General features: G+C 37.2%; 1 protein-coding gene across 1 annotated transcript; it reads right to left on the bottom strand.

The window, feature by feature from the left end:
* Positions 1–15,474: 15,474 nt before the first annotated feature.
* On the bottom strand, positions 15,475–16,733 carry LOC141901159 (G-protein coupled receptor dmsr-1-like; the record flags this gene model as incomplete). The annotated part of the gene is made up of 1 exon (XM_074788263.1): positions 15,475–16,733. A coding segment is annotated over one exon (1,017 nt), but the record flags the coding sequence as incomplete, so codon positions are not given.
* Between the last annotated feature and the right edge of the window lie 3,975 nt (positions 16,734–20,708).

Genomic DNA, 20,708 nt, shown 5'->3' with positions numbered 1-20,708 from the left:
CATAATAAACATTCTAAAACATAACGATATTTTATTGGTTTTCTGTGGTGGTGGTCGTTGGAAGGCCATTCAACGTTTAATTTAACGATGCCGTTGTTTGATCGGAGGTCTTCATGAGTAAATTGTGTCGAGAACGGTGAATCCAATATCTAGAAAGCATGACTGAGTCTGTCTGTACTATATGAATCAGTTGGAGCATGGAGTGTCCCACGTTACTGAAATAATGATGATAGCTATACACATTTATCTAAAACGTTGATGAAAAAACGGCAAAATCCATTAGACATTAATGGGATATTTTATTTGTTTTAATGAATTTCGCCGTAGTTGGTATACGGAAAACCTATTACGCGATATATTGAATGGATCCGAAAATTATAGTATGACATTAAGCGTTAAATTCACTGAAATGGATAGATATGATTTTTTTCTACATTTTGAATGACGGTGATCACCTGCATTTTCACGACTGAAGGCGAAATTATGAATGCAGGGGAGACACATACGTTTTACTACCCATTAACCAGCTTATTTTCATCTGATTGAAGCAAAGAAAATTCAACTGGGAATACTGCTGCAATTTGCTCTTGTTTGAACACGGCTTCAAAGCGTTTTCGATTCGTGCGCGGTACAATGCGATTGATTATGGTTTGCTGGAAACGACTGTTGGACAGTCGATGAGCTGCATTCATGGTCAAACAATACAAAATCCCCACCGTCGAAAATCTAGAATTAAAAATTTAGCGCGTTGGGTATTAGTTCATTTATTCAGATGAATGTTTTAATCATTACTAATTCCAGAGAGCACATTGACATAACCGATAGCCCCAGAATGACGCTAAATTCCCATCTAACTCATTGCCATTTAGAAATATTCTGCATCGTTACTCGAAACGACATTCTTCTGGTAGGCATACCCGTAACGGCTTTGGTTACATAACTATAAACTCGTTCGCTGTGTAAATACAACAAGTCGACAGTCGACTCTTCTTCCGAACGGTTGGAGACCATCAAATCTTTCCCACGCGACAACTAATTCAAGTATGAGGTAATTGCTAAGAAAACTCGTGCAGTCTTTTGACCTAGTTATAGTTCATCGCAAACATAATTTTTCAGCTAGAAAAATCCCCACATCAATCTGGCAAGTTCTCACAGAATGATTATTTAATCTTATCCGTAATCAGAGGTCGGACTTGCTGCCACCTCGCCAGATGAGAGTGAGTCGTATTAGTTTTTATGTCGGTTGTCGTAAGCTGTTTATGGATGTCATGTTGACATTCTTTGTCGTATATACTGATGGCTTCATAGATCATATCAATACACGCAATTAATACGGTTTATCACTCATAGTTAGTTTCGCTCGTATCTATGAACATTATTGAAACCGTTTGACGACGATAAAAATTCCATACCAGCACTATCGAAATGATGAATTGAATGCCATTAGTGTCAATTTTTGCTTTTCGACATCAGCAGAAAACGATGGTTATTACGTATTTTGTGACAATTCGCATCCATCCCGTTTAGCTAATTGATTATGAATGTTCTATTACGGATTTGATGAAATTTGCCAGCATGGGTTAATGTCGTTGACCAGCGAATGAACCCGCAATAACCGACAGAAAATATATCATCCTAAACACACCCGATAGCTACTCGTTACCCAAGTCGTGTAATTGTTTTGATTGGAAGTTGTTGACACGGTTCGAATCTGATTATCACATACAAGTGTGTTGTGTGGTGTGAGTTCAGTCATTCCACTATCATTCATTTCTGACAAATAAGTCGCGCTATTTCATCTTTCTCATTAGTAGGTAATAATACGCTCCAGTGAACTTTTACCAGACAAGATTTCCTACAAATGTTTCTTGATATATGTATCTGAATGACTGATCGGCCTTGGTCACTGTCCAAAATAGCAGATACTTACATCAAACAACACGTGCATCTTTGATCCGATCATTGATAAACTGTATCGGTTCACTGACATAAAAACCATAATGATCTGAATATAACATACATTCGTCAGGTAAGATGAATCGTACAGTAAGAAAGGAAAAACGTGTCTGCAAGGTTTCTTTGAGCAAATACTTTTGAGCTTCGATTATGTCCTCGGTAAGATGTGAAGGGACACAATATATAGATTTGGAGTCGTTGCAGCTTGTTTTAGACTTGCGAGGATCGTGTGTTTCTCTAAGTCTGACAGGAAATAAATAACCCTTTTATAAGTTAACTTTCTCCTAATTTGTTTCTTTATTTGACTTGCCCGTGAAACCTGTGTATTCAATAAGATTGATGGTATTGGTACTAGTCCTAATACGCGGTTTTACTTTCGATGCGAGGTTTATTTCTATGATGTATGGCCAGTACTTAATGTGTCATTGGCGTGGTCACTTTAACTTCCACGTCCGTGTTCTACTGTAACCCGTCCGACCATAAAATGTTCTATAACGGAAATCGATCAGTGACGTCTGCTGGTCCGGTTGCGATAATTGGGTCTAATCAATACGGCAGCGTGTATATTTACGTGTCATCAGTCGGATAACACGGATAAAAGCCAGATCAGCCAGGAAATATTTCTTATCATTTATCTTGTGATTGCATCCCTATTTTATTTATGAGATGTGACAATCTTCGCCGCCACCGTAATTTTTTGTTTAGGATTTTCCATTCTCCAAAATTTATGTCGCAAATTGTCCGGGGAAATCGCAAATTTTTGCAACACTTACCACGAAGAAATTGCCTGCGTGCTGGCCACAAATAACATTTTCTTCGAACGCTTAGTAGGATTTACCATTCTTTACTTCTTCCTTAATGCGTAACAGGCCTACCCATCAACAAGTGCGTGTTAATCAATTACAATCCAATCACAAAGTGATCAAATATATCAATGAGTCTAGGTAAACAACTAGTTGTATTCGATAATGGATACCAAGTGTTCGCTTAACCCTGTTCCTCACAAAAAAAAGAAAAACAGTTACTTGAACGCATCTGAGTGATTAAGAATGTCTGTTCCTAACTCCAAGAATCTGGATAGAGACGAGCACTAAATGTTTATCGTCATGTCAGTGCCGTATTGCACTTAGGGCGGATGCCACATCAAATGCCACGACCCAGGTAGATTAACTTGATCCCAATACTGTTCGCCCTGGTCTCGTTAAAACCTAACAGCGACGGGGATTTTATGACCCTGGATGGCGATATTTTTCCAACGGGCAATCAAACGGCACCTCGGACGTTTTGATGGGGAGGACTTGCAGACCACCAGATGGTAATAAATAAATATTTACACAGCTCTTCTCGTACGCTGTTAAGTATTATATGAAACCATCCATTCCGAGGTTGATTTACGCAGCCCTCAAACCATCATAAAACTCTGACAAGTTTGGAAATAAAATGATATTTCCAGACGCTATTCGCTGTATAACTTTACGAAGACCGTAAATTCGATATATAGAAAAAGTCAACGATTGTTTCTATACTGTTAGGCTCAATATTAGTTTGTTCACGAGGTCTCGATACCGCGATATTATCATTCCACTTGATGATGGTTGTTAGGAAACAGCGGAAACGTCGTAGTCTCAATATATCTAGCTTCAATTTCTTCCATTTAGTCTCTGAGCGTGGAATTTGTCTTAATTAATTTATTCTTGTTATATGTAGCTGTTTTGTCATTCATATATCGTGCAACGGGGTGATTAACTTTTGCAAGTACGTTTGATAACAAAATCAAATCATGATCGATATAATCATTATATTCGTACGTCATCAAAACCGCCATGGACGATATCGACGCAACCAGTAAAAAGCGAAATAATTTCGTAGTTCATTAATTATTGAATATGAAATAGACGCGTTTTTTCAGACATGATGAAGGAATGAATACATTCCATTAGTAAAATTTCCCAATAGACAATCTGATAAAGTTTACGAGTTTAGAGCGTGGCAGTCATTACAGTGTTGGAAATAATTGAATCCTTCAATTTATGTTTTCTTACTCTAATTGAATTGGCTCATCGTTTTATTTCATTATCAATCCACCAATCTAACGCATTGTGATATATTATGATTTATCACACAATTAAGCTTCAGATATGAAGTTTTTTTGTTGTTGAATACTTTTCAATAGCAGACACCGCGAGACCTTATACGAAAAAGGACCGTTTCCTCATTTTGTGGACAAAAGTTATTTCATCTGCTTCATTTGATCCTTGTTGAAAAGGGGACTGGATCATCGATATTCTGAGACAGTCCGCGGAGACTTGTGATCGAGGATTCAACAAGACAAATGACATCTCTCATCGCGTTCCTTCCTGTACTTTGCACAAAAATGCAATGCATAAATTAATTGGACTTGATTAAGGTCGACCGTGGAAATAATCAGCTGCGCGCAGTGTTTTTAACTCGTGCTTCGTAAATGACCAAACAGGAACGTCCGAACTAACCACGCGCGATGCTCACGTTGAAAGTGTCATGCAGCATTTTTGTACATAAATGCAAATATTATATTAAGGTTGTCACTGCATCCGACACTGACAATGAACATGTCACGCATGCGATCGAACTATATTAGATTACCAGCCAGAAACTCGTGATTTGCAATCAGTAAACAGGATTACCATCTTTTTACATGTCCTCCGAGTCGTGATACGTATCGGTGGATGTGTTCATTGTATCTGTTAAAAACGAGTAATACAATCTAATGAAATGCCCCATCGCTTCTGACAAGTTAGAAAACTCTTAATTATAAGATGAAAGGTAGAGTCTTATTTCAAGCTTAAACTGCATACTTTGTCGAAAGATATATGTCTGATATATGTAATTCTATGATAAAAGCTGGAAAAGTAGAAAGACTACGTTATTGCCTACAAAAAAGATTCGAAAAATAAGTAGTTAGATAAGTTTTGGAGAAAAAATACAATCTAACGAAATGCCCCATCGCTTCTGACAAGTTAGAAAACTCTTAATAATAAGATGAAAGGTAGAGTCTTATTTCAAGCTTTAACTGCATACTTTGTCGAAAGATATACATCTGATATATGTAAGTCTATGATAAAAGCTGGAAAAGTAGAAAGACTACGTTATTGCCTACAAAGAAGATTCGAAAAATACGTAGTTAGACAAGTTTTGGAGAAATATTGCTCTGCGGCGTGGTTTGTCGATTGATAGTTGTACAGGTATGCGTGTCTGCGAAGCCTAACCTATTTGAAACCTAGCCTAACGTAACATGACCTAACCTTGAGACCGAAGACCTAATTATCTGCTCGGCCAAACGCCAAGGGGTGGGTGCAGGAAAACCCTGTTAGTGCTAAACCACGCTGAGGCTAACAGAGTTTTCTGCGTCCGCCCGAACTGATTTACGACCGGGAATGACGAATTAATATGACCAGGTACTCGGAACGTCGTATACCACGTTTACCACGTCTGAGAATCTCCCCAGTGCTTTAACTACTGATTCGAACGAGGAAAGCGTAGCTCATCGAAGATGCCTCGAGTTAGTATTACGTAGCGAGAATTTAATGAGTCGAGTGTCAGGTGGATATTTTAATCTCGCGATGAAAGAAATGGATTCATTTTACATTTCTACGAATCGTAACACAAGCTAGCCCGTGGCATCAAAGCCGTGGTATCTGACGATGTAGACTAGTTGGAAAAAAACTGACCAACTCAACAGGATAAACATGAATTCATGAAAGCTTTTCCAAGTGCCATAAATTCTGCTATTAAGGAACACTAAACTTAGAATATAGAGTCCATTAATGCAATTTTTCGTTGCGTCACGAGTCAATCGAATTGTCGTCAAGTTTTCTTGCTCTCGCTTAAAGGTTTTTATATTGCGGTCAGTAAAAACCACGCAGCTTGCAGATGTATCTGTTACTAGAGGAAGGAATTTGAAGGCACTCGTTGACATAAAAGATTAAACCATTTCGGAAATTTGCGCTCTAGTCAACACAGCGAATTGTGACTAATGTGTTCCCCGAATAAGAGAACTCCATGATTGATGTCCAAATACTCTTGTGATTAGCACTTAGGAAGTCGTGTCCTTCCCACCGCGTAGTGTATTTCGTAAGCGTATGAAGTATTAATTAGAATTCACAGAAATCTTCGTTTTGTTTTGCACGCATATAAAGGTAATTCATTTCACTTGAACCCGAGATTTACAGTGCTGTTATTCCAATCTATCATTTTTATCTACTATTTGTTGAGCAGGAAAGAAGACGATGCAGACCGGTGGAGCTGATGGCGCTGGAGCGAATTTTATTTTTGGTCCATATACTATGAATTATGCAAGCCCTTACAGTGTTTTAATTTCCTTTTGTAACGAACGGATGACACATTTCTCATTTGGAATTTTCTTCCATTCAAGACCTCCCCACGAAGATTATTTTTCAGAGGAGATTTTCTTCGAAGCGAGTATTAATTATTTACTCTATCGATGAAATGAAATGTTTATCCGATCCATCCTGCGAAAACGTCCGCGATTTAAAAAGCTTAAATTCTTAACTCGCAGAATTTGCGTCGTTTGTTCATTTTCTTTTTAGTTCGAAATTGGAAATCCTGCATTCAGATTAAATCGCAAATCGCTAACCAGGCAAACAATTTGTTGGAATATGCCTTTATTCTGTGGACGAAGACGATATGCGCAGAGTGCATTCTCGAATTTACGTAGAATTTATTTCAACAACATGATTAATCATTAGGCAACTGATTGGAAATTGTTGAAGGCAAGTGCACGACGACCCCGACTGATTGAATAGAGACAGAAGCAACAGTTGATTGGCGTAAAACTCTCCCAGGATGAATAAAATATATGTATTTTCCACTGTTATTTGTCGCACAAGTTGCATGTGCTCCAGTCAGTTGGTAAATTACAGCATTAAATCAAACAGCAATTGGAGCTATCAAGTCATTTCAGCCGGCGCACGTGATCGATGTTCACACGACCAGATATTGCTTCTTGCCATCCATTGTAGATATAATTGAATCGGGAGACATTATTGATGGGGGTCGCGAAAAGCGTCGCCAGCACAGCTGTGTCGTGAAACTTTGACAAATTTGCCCCCACTTATCTTACCTTTTCTTAGCTGCGTGGAGATATACGACAACATGATTCATGTCAACCATGAAACCTCATTTAGGTAGATGATGTCGTATCTCACTAGCCGATAAGGTGACTTGGTTATTACGCAAGCATATTTATATCAAACTCTGCTCAGTGTATGTTACCTTAGAAATAACGTTTTGGTTATAGTTCATCTAAACCAATTAATAACAAGGCAACTATATTGAAAGTTTATTGACACCTTGAAAAATGACACATAATATACTGTCGACAACAAATGATATAATATAGATTATATGATGTTACGGATCAATAAAGTTACTTTGGATTCGAGTATATCGAAAATTGAATTGAATTGACCGGCCCCGATACGTATATTGATTATCAAAATTTATCAAAAATGAGATAAGAGTCACGAAATATGTTGAACTAGAAAAATAAACGCCAAAATTCACCAGTGTAATGGCTATTTTGAAACGCCAAAATTGATTACGTAGTGCACTTCGACTCAATATTAATACGTGTTCTCAGCATGGTATATACATTACTTGGTTTGTTAGTTTATCAAACATCATCTGACTACTCTGGTTTGGCGTCTCTGAGATTGGTTAATGGTGTAAATCCATTAACGATGGAGTCCCGATAGCATCCCACGGACTTATATATCAAATATTTGTTTGATCGGTCGCTTGCTGAGTCAAAGTTACCTAACATGTATTTTATCACAATATTCTTCGTCTGTTTTTAAAACAAAAATCAAGTCTGGAAAGTGCGATTAGATCTGACTGGCTCCACGACGAGTACAGATTATAAACTGCTAAAAACAACCCGAATTTATCTGCAATCTTAGACAGGTGCAATAACGATTTTTCATGTATTGTCTATAGGGGATTACCCAAGAATGAAGCATCGAGGGGGAGGTTATGTTCGCGGCGGATAGTGTATCAGCATCCAGAACGCTCCGAAATCCACAGAATTCATGAATCCATGAATCTTTACGGCATCGTATCTGGTTTCTCTGACTGTTTGAAATTACGCCAATCATGTAATTATGTTCGCGTACAATCTGACTCTATTCGTCCGTTGTTAGTTAGACCCTAAAGCTGTCCTCGTCGACCTACCCTTCAGAGATTTCCAGATTATTACTTTCCTGTCTCAAGATTATCTGTTCACAGACGTCCATTTATCTACGCACGGAATATTCTTTGTTCTTTTTCGTCGCATGGTTTTTTTTATGCGGCGCGTTAATCATTTGGGACACGAGTGACTTCAAAGCTTCTTAAGTCTTGAATCCGTATCGTTGTTAAAAGTATACGTGGTAACATAGATTGAGTCAACTCGTTGAGTGAACTTTTCAAACGAAAATTGATAGTCACTTAGACAAGGATCTGGCAATTTTCTGTTCTCGGTATTTCTATAATTAGATAATAGTACCAAGAGAGCATTGAAGAAAGCTTTGCTTTTATCGAAATTGAAATCTTTGTGACTGTACGAGTTTTTACAAGGTCACGTAGGAACAGAAAATATGCAAAAGCCAAATGTACTAGCAGCAAGTCGCCCACGTCAGTATTTTTTTATTCAGCCAGGCAGGTGTGTGTGTCAACCCTACGACGTCGGAAACTTTTCCTTCACTTTCAACTCCGGGATAAGAAAGAATTCATTATTATGGACGTAGTCCTGGAAACAGATAGAATAAACAATTCTAAATATGGTTGTTTAATGATGTCAGGATTCTTCTGCACCCAGTGATACAGGTCCACGGAGGTATGTTTCGTGAGGAAGGCATTCCACGTTTAGATAACTAACATTATTTTTTTTCGTTTAGGTATTTTTTGCGTTTATGAATGATGTTGCAGGTTGCGAAGCTTTATGAGGTTGTATCATAATATTGTCTTAACATCTTTTGTCGACCGAAGAATCTGATTCGTAACCAATATTCTTTATGAGCTTTCTCGTAACTCAAATCGGTTTCCTTCTTGACGGTTTTCTGTGGCGTGTTGAATTATTGAAACGTGATTGAAAGTCACATGAATTGATTTAGAACTGTCAATATAAGAGCCAGGTTTGCAGAAACCATAAATTTACTGCACTGATACGACTAATGAAGTCATCTTAAACAGCACTTGACATCCGAAACATAATCTGTGATGTAGGGTAGTATACCTTGGTGTCATCTTGTTGAGAGCAGTAATTACCCGCGTGTTACACGTAAAGTTTGATAGATGAGGAGATAATTTGACTCATTTAAACACCATCGAAAGCTTTTGTCGTCTATAAGTAAATTTCTAATTGCGTAGGCGACATTTTGAATGGATAACTCTGAGGTTTTCAAATATGGCAAACACATTTAAAATGTGGCCTTGTAGGTAAATATTTAGTTTAAATGAATACACGAAAGATATTGGGAAAATCTTGAAAATGTTGACTATTATTCGACACAATCATTACGAACAGCCACGAACGAGAAGCAAACAATGTTAGTAATTTTGACTGTGTTTTACTAAAATCCCTCGACTAAAGGCTTTCTTACATGCGAATAGAATCAAATATCAGATGAACTCACAATAGCGTCTAGGAATCCATGTTATTCATACAGGCCTACAGCGGTTGGAAAAATGAAATTCCACAATATTGGAAATTCGATGCTTGAATATTCGCACGGATATATGGAACGAGTTAACGAATAAAAATTCACACAAACCGTTTTCAAGTATCGTTTTGTTTTGTAATTTATTTTACTAGAAGCATCGTTTTTACATGTTACAAATACGTATGACATATTCAGGTAATTTACAATAGGAATTGGTATTTTTACATCATGTAATGTCCCTCTGAGCAAAAAATTAACCATATAAACAAAACCTGTAATGGATAATCAGGGCTGTATATGATATTAGAAGACATCGAGGATAATCATGTTGTAATCTTTCTGAGTATCACTAAATGTATTACCAAGAATATTATGTGAATTATGTCAGCTGTATAGATAGTGGTTTAGGTCGGATATCAATGCCGGACTCGCCGACCTAGAACACACAGATATTCCACTTGACGCTGAAAAGAAGATGAAGTAAGACAGCTTAGCCAAAAAGCTTCGACGTTTTTGTCTGTGGCTGTCAAATGAAACTAATCAATGTAAGATCGATGGACCTATCGGAAGATTAACAGTTGTCCGTTCTTATCGCTGGTCATCACATCTGATCGGTCGATACATACTTTCCATGAACTTTTGACTTGTGGCATGTTCGCGCGAATTTCTTCCCGCATAGATTTCCGAAAACAAAAATGTGAATTATTACAACCACGAGTCGATATTTACCTACTTTCCCCTGATGATAAATAAGCAGGTTGTCAATACGTCGCTTAAAGGTGGATTCTGTTTATTCAGTTTGTCAAACGCGGCTTATTGAAGTGACAAGGATTAGCCGCCAGTCAACGCTTAAACACGGAGATATGACAAGACAAAAACTTATTAAAGATTTAATGCTTTCATCTTCAGGCTGCTTGCACGTGTCACATACCGTTATTGCATGTTTCAAACCCGCTTCAATCACTTTTTCTCAGAGTCTCATTCAGAATTTTTACCGCTATTAGAAGATTAATTATCGCTTGTCAGAAGAGATGTTTCAGGATGTGTCGTGCAAGATACACACATTTCACGCTCTTCGTGATACTTAGAGAGCGTTTACATAATTTAAGCCAAGCATAAAAATGTTGATACATAAACGTCTATAATGCATGCAGGGAATATGTTTTTATCAGATTTCAAAAGAGGTGTATGAACTTTATTTCTGCAGTATAGCCATTGAAAAACCAATTCACCAATTACCAATTTCCAAAATATCAGAAATTGCGTTGTTTTAATGCATTTTATCGGTTTCATGGCCAAAGGGCGTCGATCTCGGAGACGTTTTGCCTTAACGCACTCCTAAGAAGACACACATTAAGGAAATGGATGAGAAACGTTGGTCGTTAGTTTCGAGATTCCTGTCCTAAATCACCAGGAGCTTGCATTCTTTAAGCGCAATCTGAATGTTAACTGCGTCTCCTGTGTCATGTAATTCCGTCATTCCGAAGAGGTTTTTTTCATAGTCAATCCTAATCAAGACATGTCACACGTTTGATGGTCCAATTAAACCTAACCGTTACCAATGACAGTCGAGTCACGTTAGATGCTGTCCACGGCTACCGCAGTGTTATTTTGTGCAGTCACGAATAGTTCATCAACCAGACGAGCTTCTGCTAGCTCCGCCAACAATTGTGCCAAATTAGCCGACTCACGCGCCGTCGTTCGATCGCGTAGTCGTAGACCCATGACAGAATCATCGTCGTTCGTACGACATGAAAATAGCTTTATATGAAATTACTGAATCATGCGGCTTCAAACGCGAGTTGTCAACTTAATAGTCCGTATCAGTAGCCAGTGTTCTGAAAATGGGACCATTATACGCAAATGATAGAAAAATTATAGATACTTTTTAAATAACTTCTATTTATTCTTTTTTTCTCATAATGACCGTAGGTTCGTAATGATGCATTCTGTCTAAATGAGTTCGTGAAGCACAGCCAAACATAACTGAACAATTCCACTCCATCGCACACTATGTAATCCGAACTACTTCTCCTCATCGGGGGAAGTACGCCCACATTCTTTTAGCATTTGACATTTTATACATATATCTGTGCACGTAACTGTGGATGAATAGTCAGAAGTAAAGGAGCCGTATCCTATCTTAATCATTGTTTGTCTTTAGTGGAGGTAGCTCGGGGAAGTTGATCAGCAAGTAAATTCTTATCTTGTTTTTAAAGCTTACAATTATGTTGTCCAGTTCCGAAGATAAAGACTACCCTGGCTCAACGTACAAAACATTTTCCGGTCAACGACTAATTTGATACACGGTCACGTATAATAGGGTTTCATCTTAGAAGTCAATAAGCGGGATAAATGAAAGTCCGAACACATCCACTGGTTTCCCGTTATTGTCCTTAAAGGCTTATCGCGGAGGTTCGAGCGGAAATGTCTTTAGTATCTGACAACGCGTCTGAGAAGTCGCGAGGAAATGAAGTAGATGATCGTTTTGGTGATGGATAAGAAGTACATCCAATAAAACAAAAGCAAACGTCTCTTCTTTGTTCCTGTTAACTAACACACCACAACGATAGATCGACTGTCTGGTGAATATAAATCATCCACGGTCAAAGAAAAAAGTTATGAAAATAGCAACAACTCGCAAACTTTTGAATAGATACATTTTATGTATTTTCAAAGGAATTTGACGTTTATGGAGTCGTGGTCGTGGTGGTTTATTGCGCTAATTGGGAAATACGGCAGTTCAGTTAACGAAATCTATCAACCATTCGTTACAATAATTCCGTATTATACGGAATAATGAGTGTCTGTAATATCAATCATACACACAGAACCGAGCTGTCCAACATTACATTAATTACACCATGGACGTAACATCCACGATTACACACATTCACTTTTTCACTTGCACATCATTCGCATTCTTCCAGCACACGAAATTAAATGAAACCGTTTACGCAAAAAAACTTCTCACGATTGTGACGGGTTTACCCGTAACTGACCGAAACCTGTTAAGCTATTAAGAGATAAACCTACACTGTTATTTGAAGATGATATTCAGTAAATAATGATATCATCAGACATTTCATTCTCAAATAGAGTACGTAGTTCAGATTCTGTACAAGCATTCAGCCCAAACACTCACATATCGCAATATGCGAATGAACACTTCTTTCAGATCCAAGTCACTCACATAATCATAAGACTTTTGAACCAGATTTAGAATCGTTACAACAACATCCTCCACATTAGATATGGCTCTAATTGAAAAAGTAAGTCAAACACATGCAGATTCAAGAACTGAGGTTAACACAAAAAATTGATCGAGCCTAAATGTACATATACACATCCTTTTAAAATTGCACTCGAAAACTGTATCGAGTTATGTTTCTATGCTACATTTAAGAGTCATAAGAGGAAATACTTCGCTAAATAATAGAACATGCGCCAATCAACAAGTGTCCGAATGGAAACATGTTTTTACAATCGGTTATAACAAAATCCCGTTTGTATCATCAATCAACTGACTCCATCGTTATTCAAGTTCTCCCCGGTACAATATTGAAATGAAAAGTCAATTTATCAGAAAACTTGAAGACGCCGTACAAAATGCATCTTGATTAAAGAAATTCTGATTCGTTTGCGAGAGTAAAATTCAAAAAGCCTTTCAGCGACGCTTATCGATTCTCGGTGAATAATTACGTTAGATAGAAAGAAACGGAATTGAACCAATTCAACATGAATTTGGCAGACCTTTGACAGCTAGGCGAGGAGGATGCTTCAGATACAAGCGAATTTAGTGGTAGTGTATTTACTTTGATACTCAACGAGAGCTTCAATGTTGTGCTGTTCAGAATGCGAAATACTGATTGCCGAAATGTTAATGGAATTCTGCTCAATTCCTACGGTTTGTTTCGAAATAAAATCGATATAGCTCGACGATTATAATGATAATAGAGAACAAATACACTAAAGAAACTAGAAAATTGCAGAAAAATCTTACGATTCACATTCACACATCATATATACATTTGATTCGTCGTAACAACATGACTGACATTCAGACTATATACAATATCACAATACAGTAGCACCAAACAATCACTGTGGCACATACGAGCCGAAATTGAGAAGAAATAATATGAGAAAATTGCAAAAAAATATCGAAATCGGGAAGCGAAATTCACTCGTAAAATATATGCAAGGTTTTAGCAAATTAGCTGATCTACGAAGCAATGCTAATATCCCTATAGTAATAACCGTAATGCGTTATAATAATCACTTAAAAGGGATTTAGCCGCTAATAGAGATATTACATTCCATTCATTCGTTCAAACATTCAAAACCATTAAACATTTACGCAAATTCACAAATTTCTCTCATTGCCCCCTTAAAAAGCCCATCTCGATATGTGGGCGATTGCAACCAATCGTTTATTTCAAGCGGATTATTTAATGTGTTTCTGAGGCGAAAATATCGCGAGACAAACTGTCGAAGCTCTATCGCATAAACCATGATATATCTTAAGGAGAAATGATAAACATGGCCGTTCAAAACCATAAATTTATTGTCACACTCTTCAACATCATCCTTAGTGGAGGTAATTAATATACGGGAATGATCCATACTAGAAGTGCTGATAATCATAGGAATATAATCGATCTTATCAGACTTATGTCTTCTATCGATCAACTTTACGACGATTCGACATTCGATTTGTAATATTACATGGGGCAGACGATAAATAATGAATTTGATTGCCGCGGTTGGATTTTTGTCTTGATTGAATATGCCATCTAGTCAACACACCGTGAGAACCATCCAGCTGCTTTCCAGTATAAAATAACAAGCAAATTAATGACGACCTTTCTTTGTGTTGGACTCAACGCGACTTTCTAGCTAGCATGGCTGACGTATAATAAATGATCTCAAAAATAGTGGGTGAATTCGTATAATGTCGATATCGGAAATCGAAGACACCTGTTAGTTGTATATATGAAGCACCAGTTAAGTCTCTGTTTCGGAAAACGAGAAATCCTTTTAAAAAATCTCTCGTTAATAAGATATGTTGTTCGGCAGCAACATATGTTTAACCCGTCGCTGATTTTGGCCACGTATCGTGATGAATTGCAAGTAGATACATTCGGGGAATTGATTATTTGTTTTTGAAAAAAGATCTTTCGACACAAAATGTCTCAGGGTTAGAAACAGCAAACATGTTTGATTTACAAGAGCGAGACTTTGTTTTACCTCGGGATATAACTGAAAATTCATTTTTCCATCAAACGCGAACAGCCTTCAGGATGAGATCTGTGCCATAAAAAAATGGGAAGGTGGCGCTCGTCAGTCAACCGTTAACAAATAAATATATCAAATGTTGCCCAGAGGGTCACAACATAAACAGTATTATCATATGAAACGACTTTTGGATATTACAACATATCATAATTAATATTCAGGTACAACGTTTATGTACCTTAAAGTCATTATTGATATTAGTTGATGACACATATTTACTAGATTTAAGACAGTTCATTAAGAAGAATCAAACGATATTGTAAATCAGTAATTTATTGTAGTAGATTCGGGCCATAACGTAGAATTCCTGATACGCAAATGAGGACGTCAGGACGCCAAAACCAAAACATTTTTTTTCAAAAAGCTTGTCATTGCACCAAGAATTCTACGTTATGGCCAAATCAACCACCATAGTTATTAGCTTTTCACAGTATTAACAACTTATGAAGATAATAGATTATATGGAAAGTCTCTCGAACAAAAATATAGCTAACTTCCACATTTTAAGCAAACTTATCTCTCAAGTACCACAACTTAAGCGCAGAGTTTACTTGTTTAACTACCAAAGGAGCTTTAAGTAGCATCTGTATGAAAAACAAGAACAAGAAATCTCGCAGCGTTTCGACCGTCTACACGCCATCACAGCTTATGCACCACCTAAAATGTACACTTTTGCTGCTATGTGTATAGTCTACATTTAAGTCGACTCATCGACCTAAACAAGGGTAAAATTCTGCCCTAGTCTTCTCGGACCCGAATGTCCATTCATACCCGGGTTGACTCGGTATTTATAGTGCTATAGTGTACCAGGCCATTTTGCTTACTGTTGTGCGGTGGGATACACGATTGAAGAAAAACTGATTTGAACGTATCACGAAATTGTTTGCTCATACCGCAGTACAGAATAAAGTTTACAGCGCTGTTAATAAGCACAATACCATCCATAAAATCGCCCAGAGCTGAGTACACATCTTCGAAAAACCATTTCCCAAGTATTCCACTGATAAGAATCAGAATACCTTGCGGTAGTTCGGTAATTACGAAACACAAAACGACGGCCACCAACATGGCGGTCGTTCGATTGTGTTCATGAGTTCGTTCAGATTCGGCTCTTTTTCCTTGAGACTTCAATCGGGCTCGTTTCTCGTTAGCTATATACATCGCTCGAATCAGCAGCGCACTCAAAAGCGTAAGCACAATACAAGGGGCGATCTTGATAGAAACCCCGTACACCCAGAAACTGATGCCTTGCAACAAGCCGTTGTTAGCTTCCGCTATGGCACTAATTTTGAACCAATACCCATCACCACTTGGAATAATCTCTTGTAGCATATACTGCGGTATACAAAAGAACAGAGTTGCTACGATTATAGATCCAATTGTTATTTTGGCACGATATAAGTTACAAAGTCGTGGCCCCTGGGTGTGATGGCATACCACGATATAGCGGAACACTGCCAAAGCCACCGTTAGCCACATAGCTATTGTATGACAAGTTATCACGAACGCATTGTGCCATAGGATGAAAATTATCCAACCTTTGGGATGCGATGCGGCGTCCGAAGGGGCTGTGATTATATAGAAATACATCGCGTATGGAAGATATGACATCATTTTCAGCAGATCGGCGACGGCCAGAGCTATCAGTATGTAGTTTGTTGAAGAAATCATGTGTTTCTGCGTTAATACTATGACGTTTAGAATATTCGAAAAAATACCGAAAACGCATACCACTACACTGACGTAACCGTGTACGCCCGTGTACCAATTCGAAAATAGTTTTAGTCCAGATTTCTGTTCTTCTACGGTAACGTTTGATCCGTTGAAACTTCCATTGTTTAAAAGTGTGTTCATCGTCGTAGATATGACGTCATACGAAACCTCGCCGGCAGAGTTCAAACCGGAAGTAAGGGATGAAACATTAGCCGTGTCATCCATCATTGGTTTGCTCGAGTGTATTATCTCGCTATACTCGATAATTCATCCTCCAGTGTGAATCAAACTGAAAAGACAACAAAATACACGATTAATACATCCTAAAGGTTAGATCACTTTATTTCACAAATTCATCCCCAAATTACGATTAAGTACCCATCGTTTAGAGATAACAAAGACATATCAAAGATAACAAAGATATATATTGGATTACCGAGAGGAGAATATTTGTGCATGCCAAACAATCGAAGATGAATGACATTCAATCATTGATTGTACTGTAACACACTGGAGCTTCGAATCTGGAAACATCTATATGTAATTCTACTCAACGATATCTATACTCTCCCAATCACCACCAACTAATGTTTCCAAGTATCATCACCAACTATGCTTTTTTCTCTATTTGCTGTGGTTTATCGATTTAATCATTTAACCTCCAATTCATATAGTTATTTTTCGTTTTTATGTTTCAGAGTATGTTCCTTTATTCTACATGTATATCATATACATAAGCACTACGGATTTTATTTAAATTGAATTTTTGAAACGGTTTTATAAAATATCGAAAAATCACCTAACGAAATAATAAATATAACGTCATAGAAACGAAACGGGTCAGTAGAATAACTGAAATGGGTTTACCATATGATACCATAGGACTCAATGACACACACATACAAATAAATGTGTATACTGATAATCAAGTTTGAATTATACCAAAAATACATAAATTATCTTAATGTATTTTTTACATTGCCCATTGACAATATTCTTTGTACTGTATTGTATTTATGTATATCTGTCCTACAATGCTGTTACATCTAATTTAATGATTTTTTAATCATATTCATAAAGTAATCATGTTGCTTTTATTCTGTTTTTGTATTATATTTTTTCTCTTTTTTTCCCCATGATTATCAATAATTCTATCACTTTCATTATTTTCATTTTTTTTCTTCTTTTATTACAATCATCATCATCATCATCATCATCATCATCATTATTTATCATTATCATGAATATGATTATTATATCATATGATCGCTATTGTTACATTTTTAAAAGAGGGGATCCCCTTCGAGTACTCTCTTAGAGCTCGGGGCTCCACTTAAAAATGATGATGATGATAATGACAATAATAACAATATTCAATTGACCCATGTATTTATACTATATACGTTTATCTTATATCTATATTTGTTTATCTTTATATATTTGAGAAATAAATATTATTCTTATGTGTAGATGCCAAACCATGAGATGCATGAGATATATTTGATTAACGAAAAATTACAGCAAAAAATGCCGATATTTTTCATGTCGACATCAAGATCTTATGACACCAGTAGACCAAATGTTATTACATAAATGCCAACAATATCATTTATTTATAGAACATGAAACGTCTCTTAAGAGACATTTTCATGATTATTCTTCAAAACCCTACGAGTATTCTTCATCAAAAATTCACAGTTATACATGAAAGCTTATGCACTTATTATAAACACCCTGGAAATAAAATGAAGAAAAAATAAATATGAGATCTGAAATATTCGTGAACATCAGATTCCAGTGAAATGAACAGCTCTTATAGATAGCCGCGTCGCTGACTTTAAGGCAAAACTCAGACAGGTTATTTGAACATTCGGTAAATAAATATTCCCTTATTTAAGGCAATTTTCATTCGACAACTACTAAATTCCTATGTTAGTTTTGTAAATGTCACTGCAGATGCAGCCCCCCAGATAAATCCCGCCACAAAGAGAACCAACGGAGACATAATCGCGTAATTTTGCCACCATCACAAAATACTCGCAGGCAACAAACAAGATCTACATCATTTTCCCGTGAAGCCAAGCACGAAATGGCCCACGATATCAGCTCCTCGGATAAGTACAGGTCATTAAACCAATCCGATGTTTATATACATACATCGGAATCACCCGAGGAACAACAATATGAGAGATTACTCTTCCTAACTGGCGGCATCTTATGCCGATATCATCATAAAAACTAAATATCCCATTTCTTTTTTACTCAAGGACATGCATATATTTCTAGAATATTTTTACGAAAATATTGGATTTCTTTTCTTTTTAACTAACTGCTTTATTGGTTATCGCCTATTGTTCCGAACCCACCATATGTCTAATGTGTTGGCGTGAATGAGGTCTGAATTTTTACCTAAGCCACGAGTGACAGATAACCCCATTAATTCTCTGACATATCGCTACAAATTGATGGCACAATTGCCCTGAACATTGAGCATTATTGACCACTAGTCTGAAATGGGAAATCACTGAATCTGTACAAAAATCATCCTCGCGAAGAACTTAACACTTACATGTTCAGAGTATAAGAGATATGCGGCACGCGTTACACCCGTAATCATCCAAACCCCGCCATGAATTTCAGCTATTCAGACACGTGAATAGAAATATTTTTTCATTACTTGCCTGCAGCAGTAATGCCTATTGTGCGAAGTTGATCAAATTGAATACACCATTCCTAGACGAGTCCTACAATTCAAATGAACTTGTTTGTGAATTTTGATATCTTTAAACACGTGAAGAACGGATGCAACAATGTGCACCATGTGACGTGACTTTTCACAGAACCCATTAATTGTCACCTCTTTCTAATTATCATATACACTTATATAATTTCGCTGTTGTTATCAAACTCTTTGTGTGGGTTCAAGTGAAAATTATTCTAAGTGCAATTATTCGACCTGTAGGCCTATAGCGGATTCATCTCCCACGATGTTGATACTTAGGCTTATAAAGGAAATCCAGCGCTGTTATATTACATTTGATATTTGAGCACAGACCGGAGGTCCAAGAACGAGCCTCACCCACGAACTATAATCACATATGCACTGTTTCATTTGCAATTTCTTCATGCTTCATAATCATTTTTCAATAACGTTCCATTTCTTTTAAAAATAGTCGAATTGGACAAATTAATGATATCGTACGTAGCTAATGTAGTGAAGCCGCAATATTGTAGGTAATTAATCATTCTTTTCAAGTATTGACTAGAATGAATTCACCGACGCTAAATATGTCGAACTACAGTAATTACATCTTGGGTAATAAGAACTATCATCTAACATCCCGCCTAATGTAACTAGTTTTTTACTGCGCGCATTCTCTTGAAAACTACGCGCACTTGAAAGTTTCCTGTCGTGTCATTTTCTTCCCGTCTCGAGTTTTTCGTTTATCGCGATATTTTCAAGTTCAACTAAAGCTCTTCGAAAATGCTGCGTTATTGCTTTGACTTAGACGCACTTACACGTATGTGTGAAGGCTGTTGCTAACAACCGTAATTAGTGAGGACTTTTGAATAACATCGTACTTTGATAGTAGGACGAAGAATTAGTAATATGAACCGTACGAACGGCAGAAAGTACCGGAAAAATCTTTCAACCCTTATCCGGAATTCGCCCGTGTAATGGACGCACAGAGTACACATTCCAGCGGCAAAATAAAGAGTTAGAGCAATATCCTCTTGGACATTGTTGATACGGACGATAGAAACTGGACATATTACACATGTCGTTATACACAAGTGTTTGTTTAACGTGTTGATAAATGTACGAACTCTTGTTACGAGTCCGGCGGGAATTCATAACCGTGAAAGAGTTGTGATGCAGAGAAACCCATAAAATCCGACGAGACAAGAAACCATTCTCTTGATACCCGTGCAGGTGACTGATACGATGTCAACAACAGCTCCGTATACCGCTAGGACTTACCATCGAAGTAATTCTCTACGTCACAATGTATCCGGAATAGAAATCCTAGAAAAGTATCGATA

Source organism: Tubulanus polymorphus, chromosome 3, assembly GCF_964204645.1.
Source record: "Tubulanus polymorphus chromosome 3, tnTubPoly1.2, whole genome shotgun sequence".
Taxonomy (NCBI): Eukaryota; Metazoa; Nemertea; class Palaeonemertea; order Tubulaniformes; family Tubulanidae; genus Tubulanus; species Tubulanus polymorphus.
This window is presented reverse-complemented; position numbering and strand designations above follow the sequence as displayed.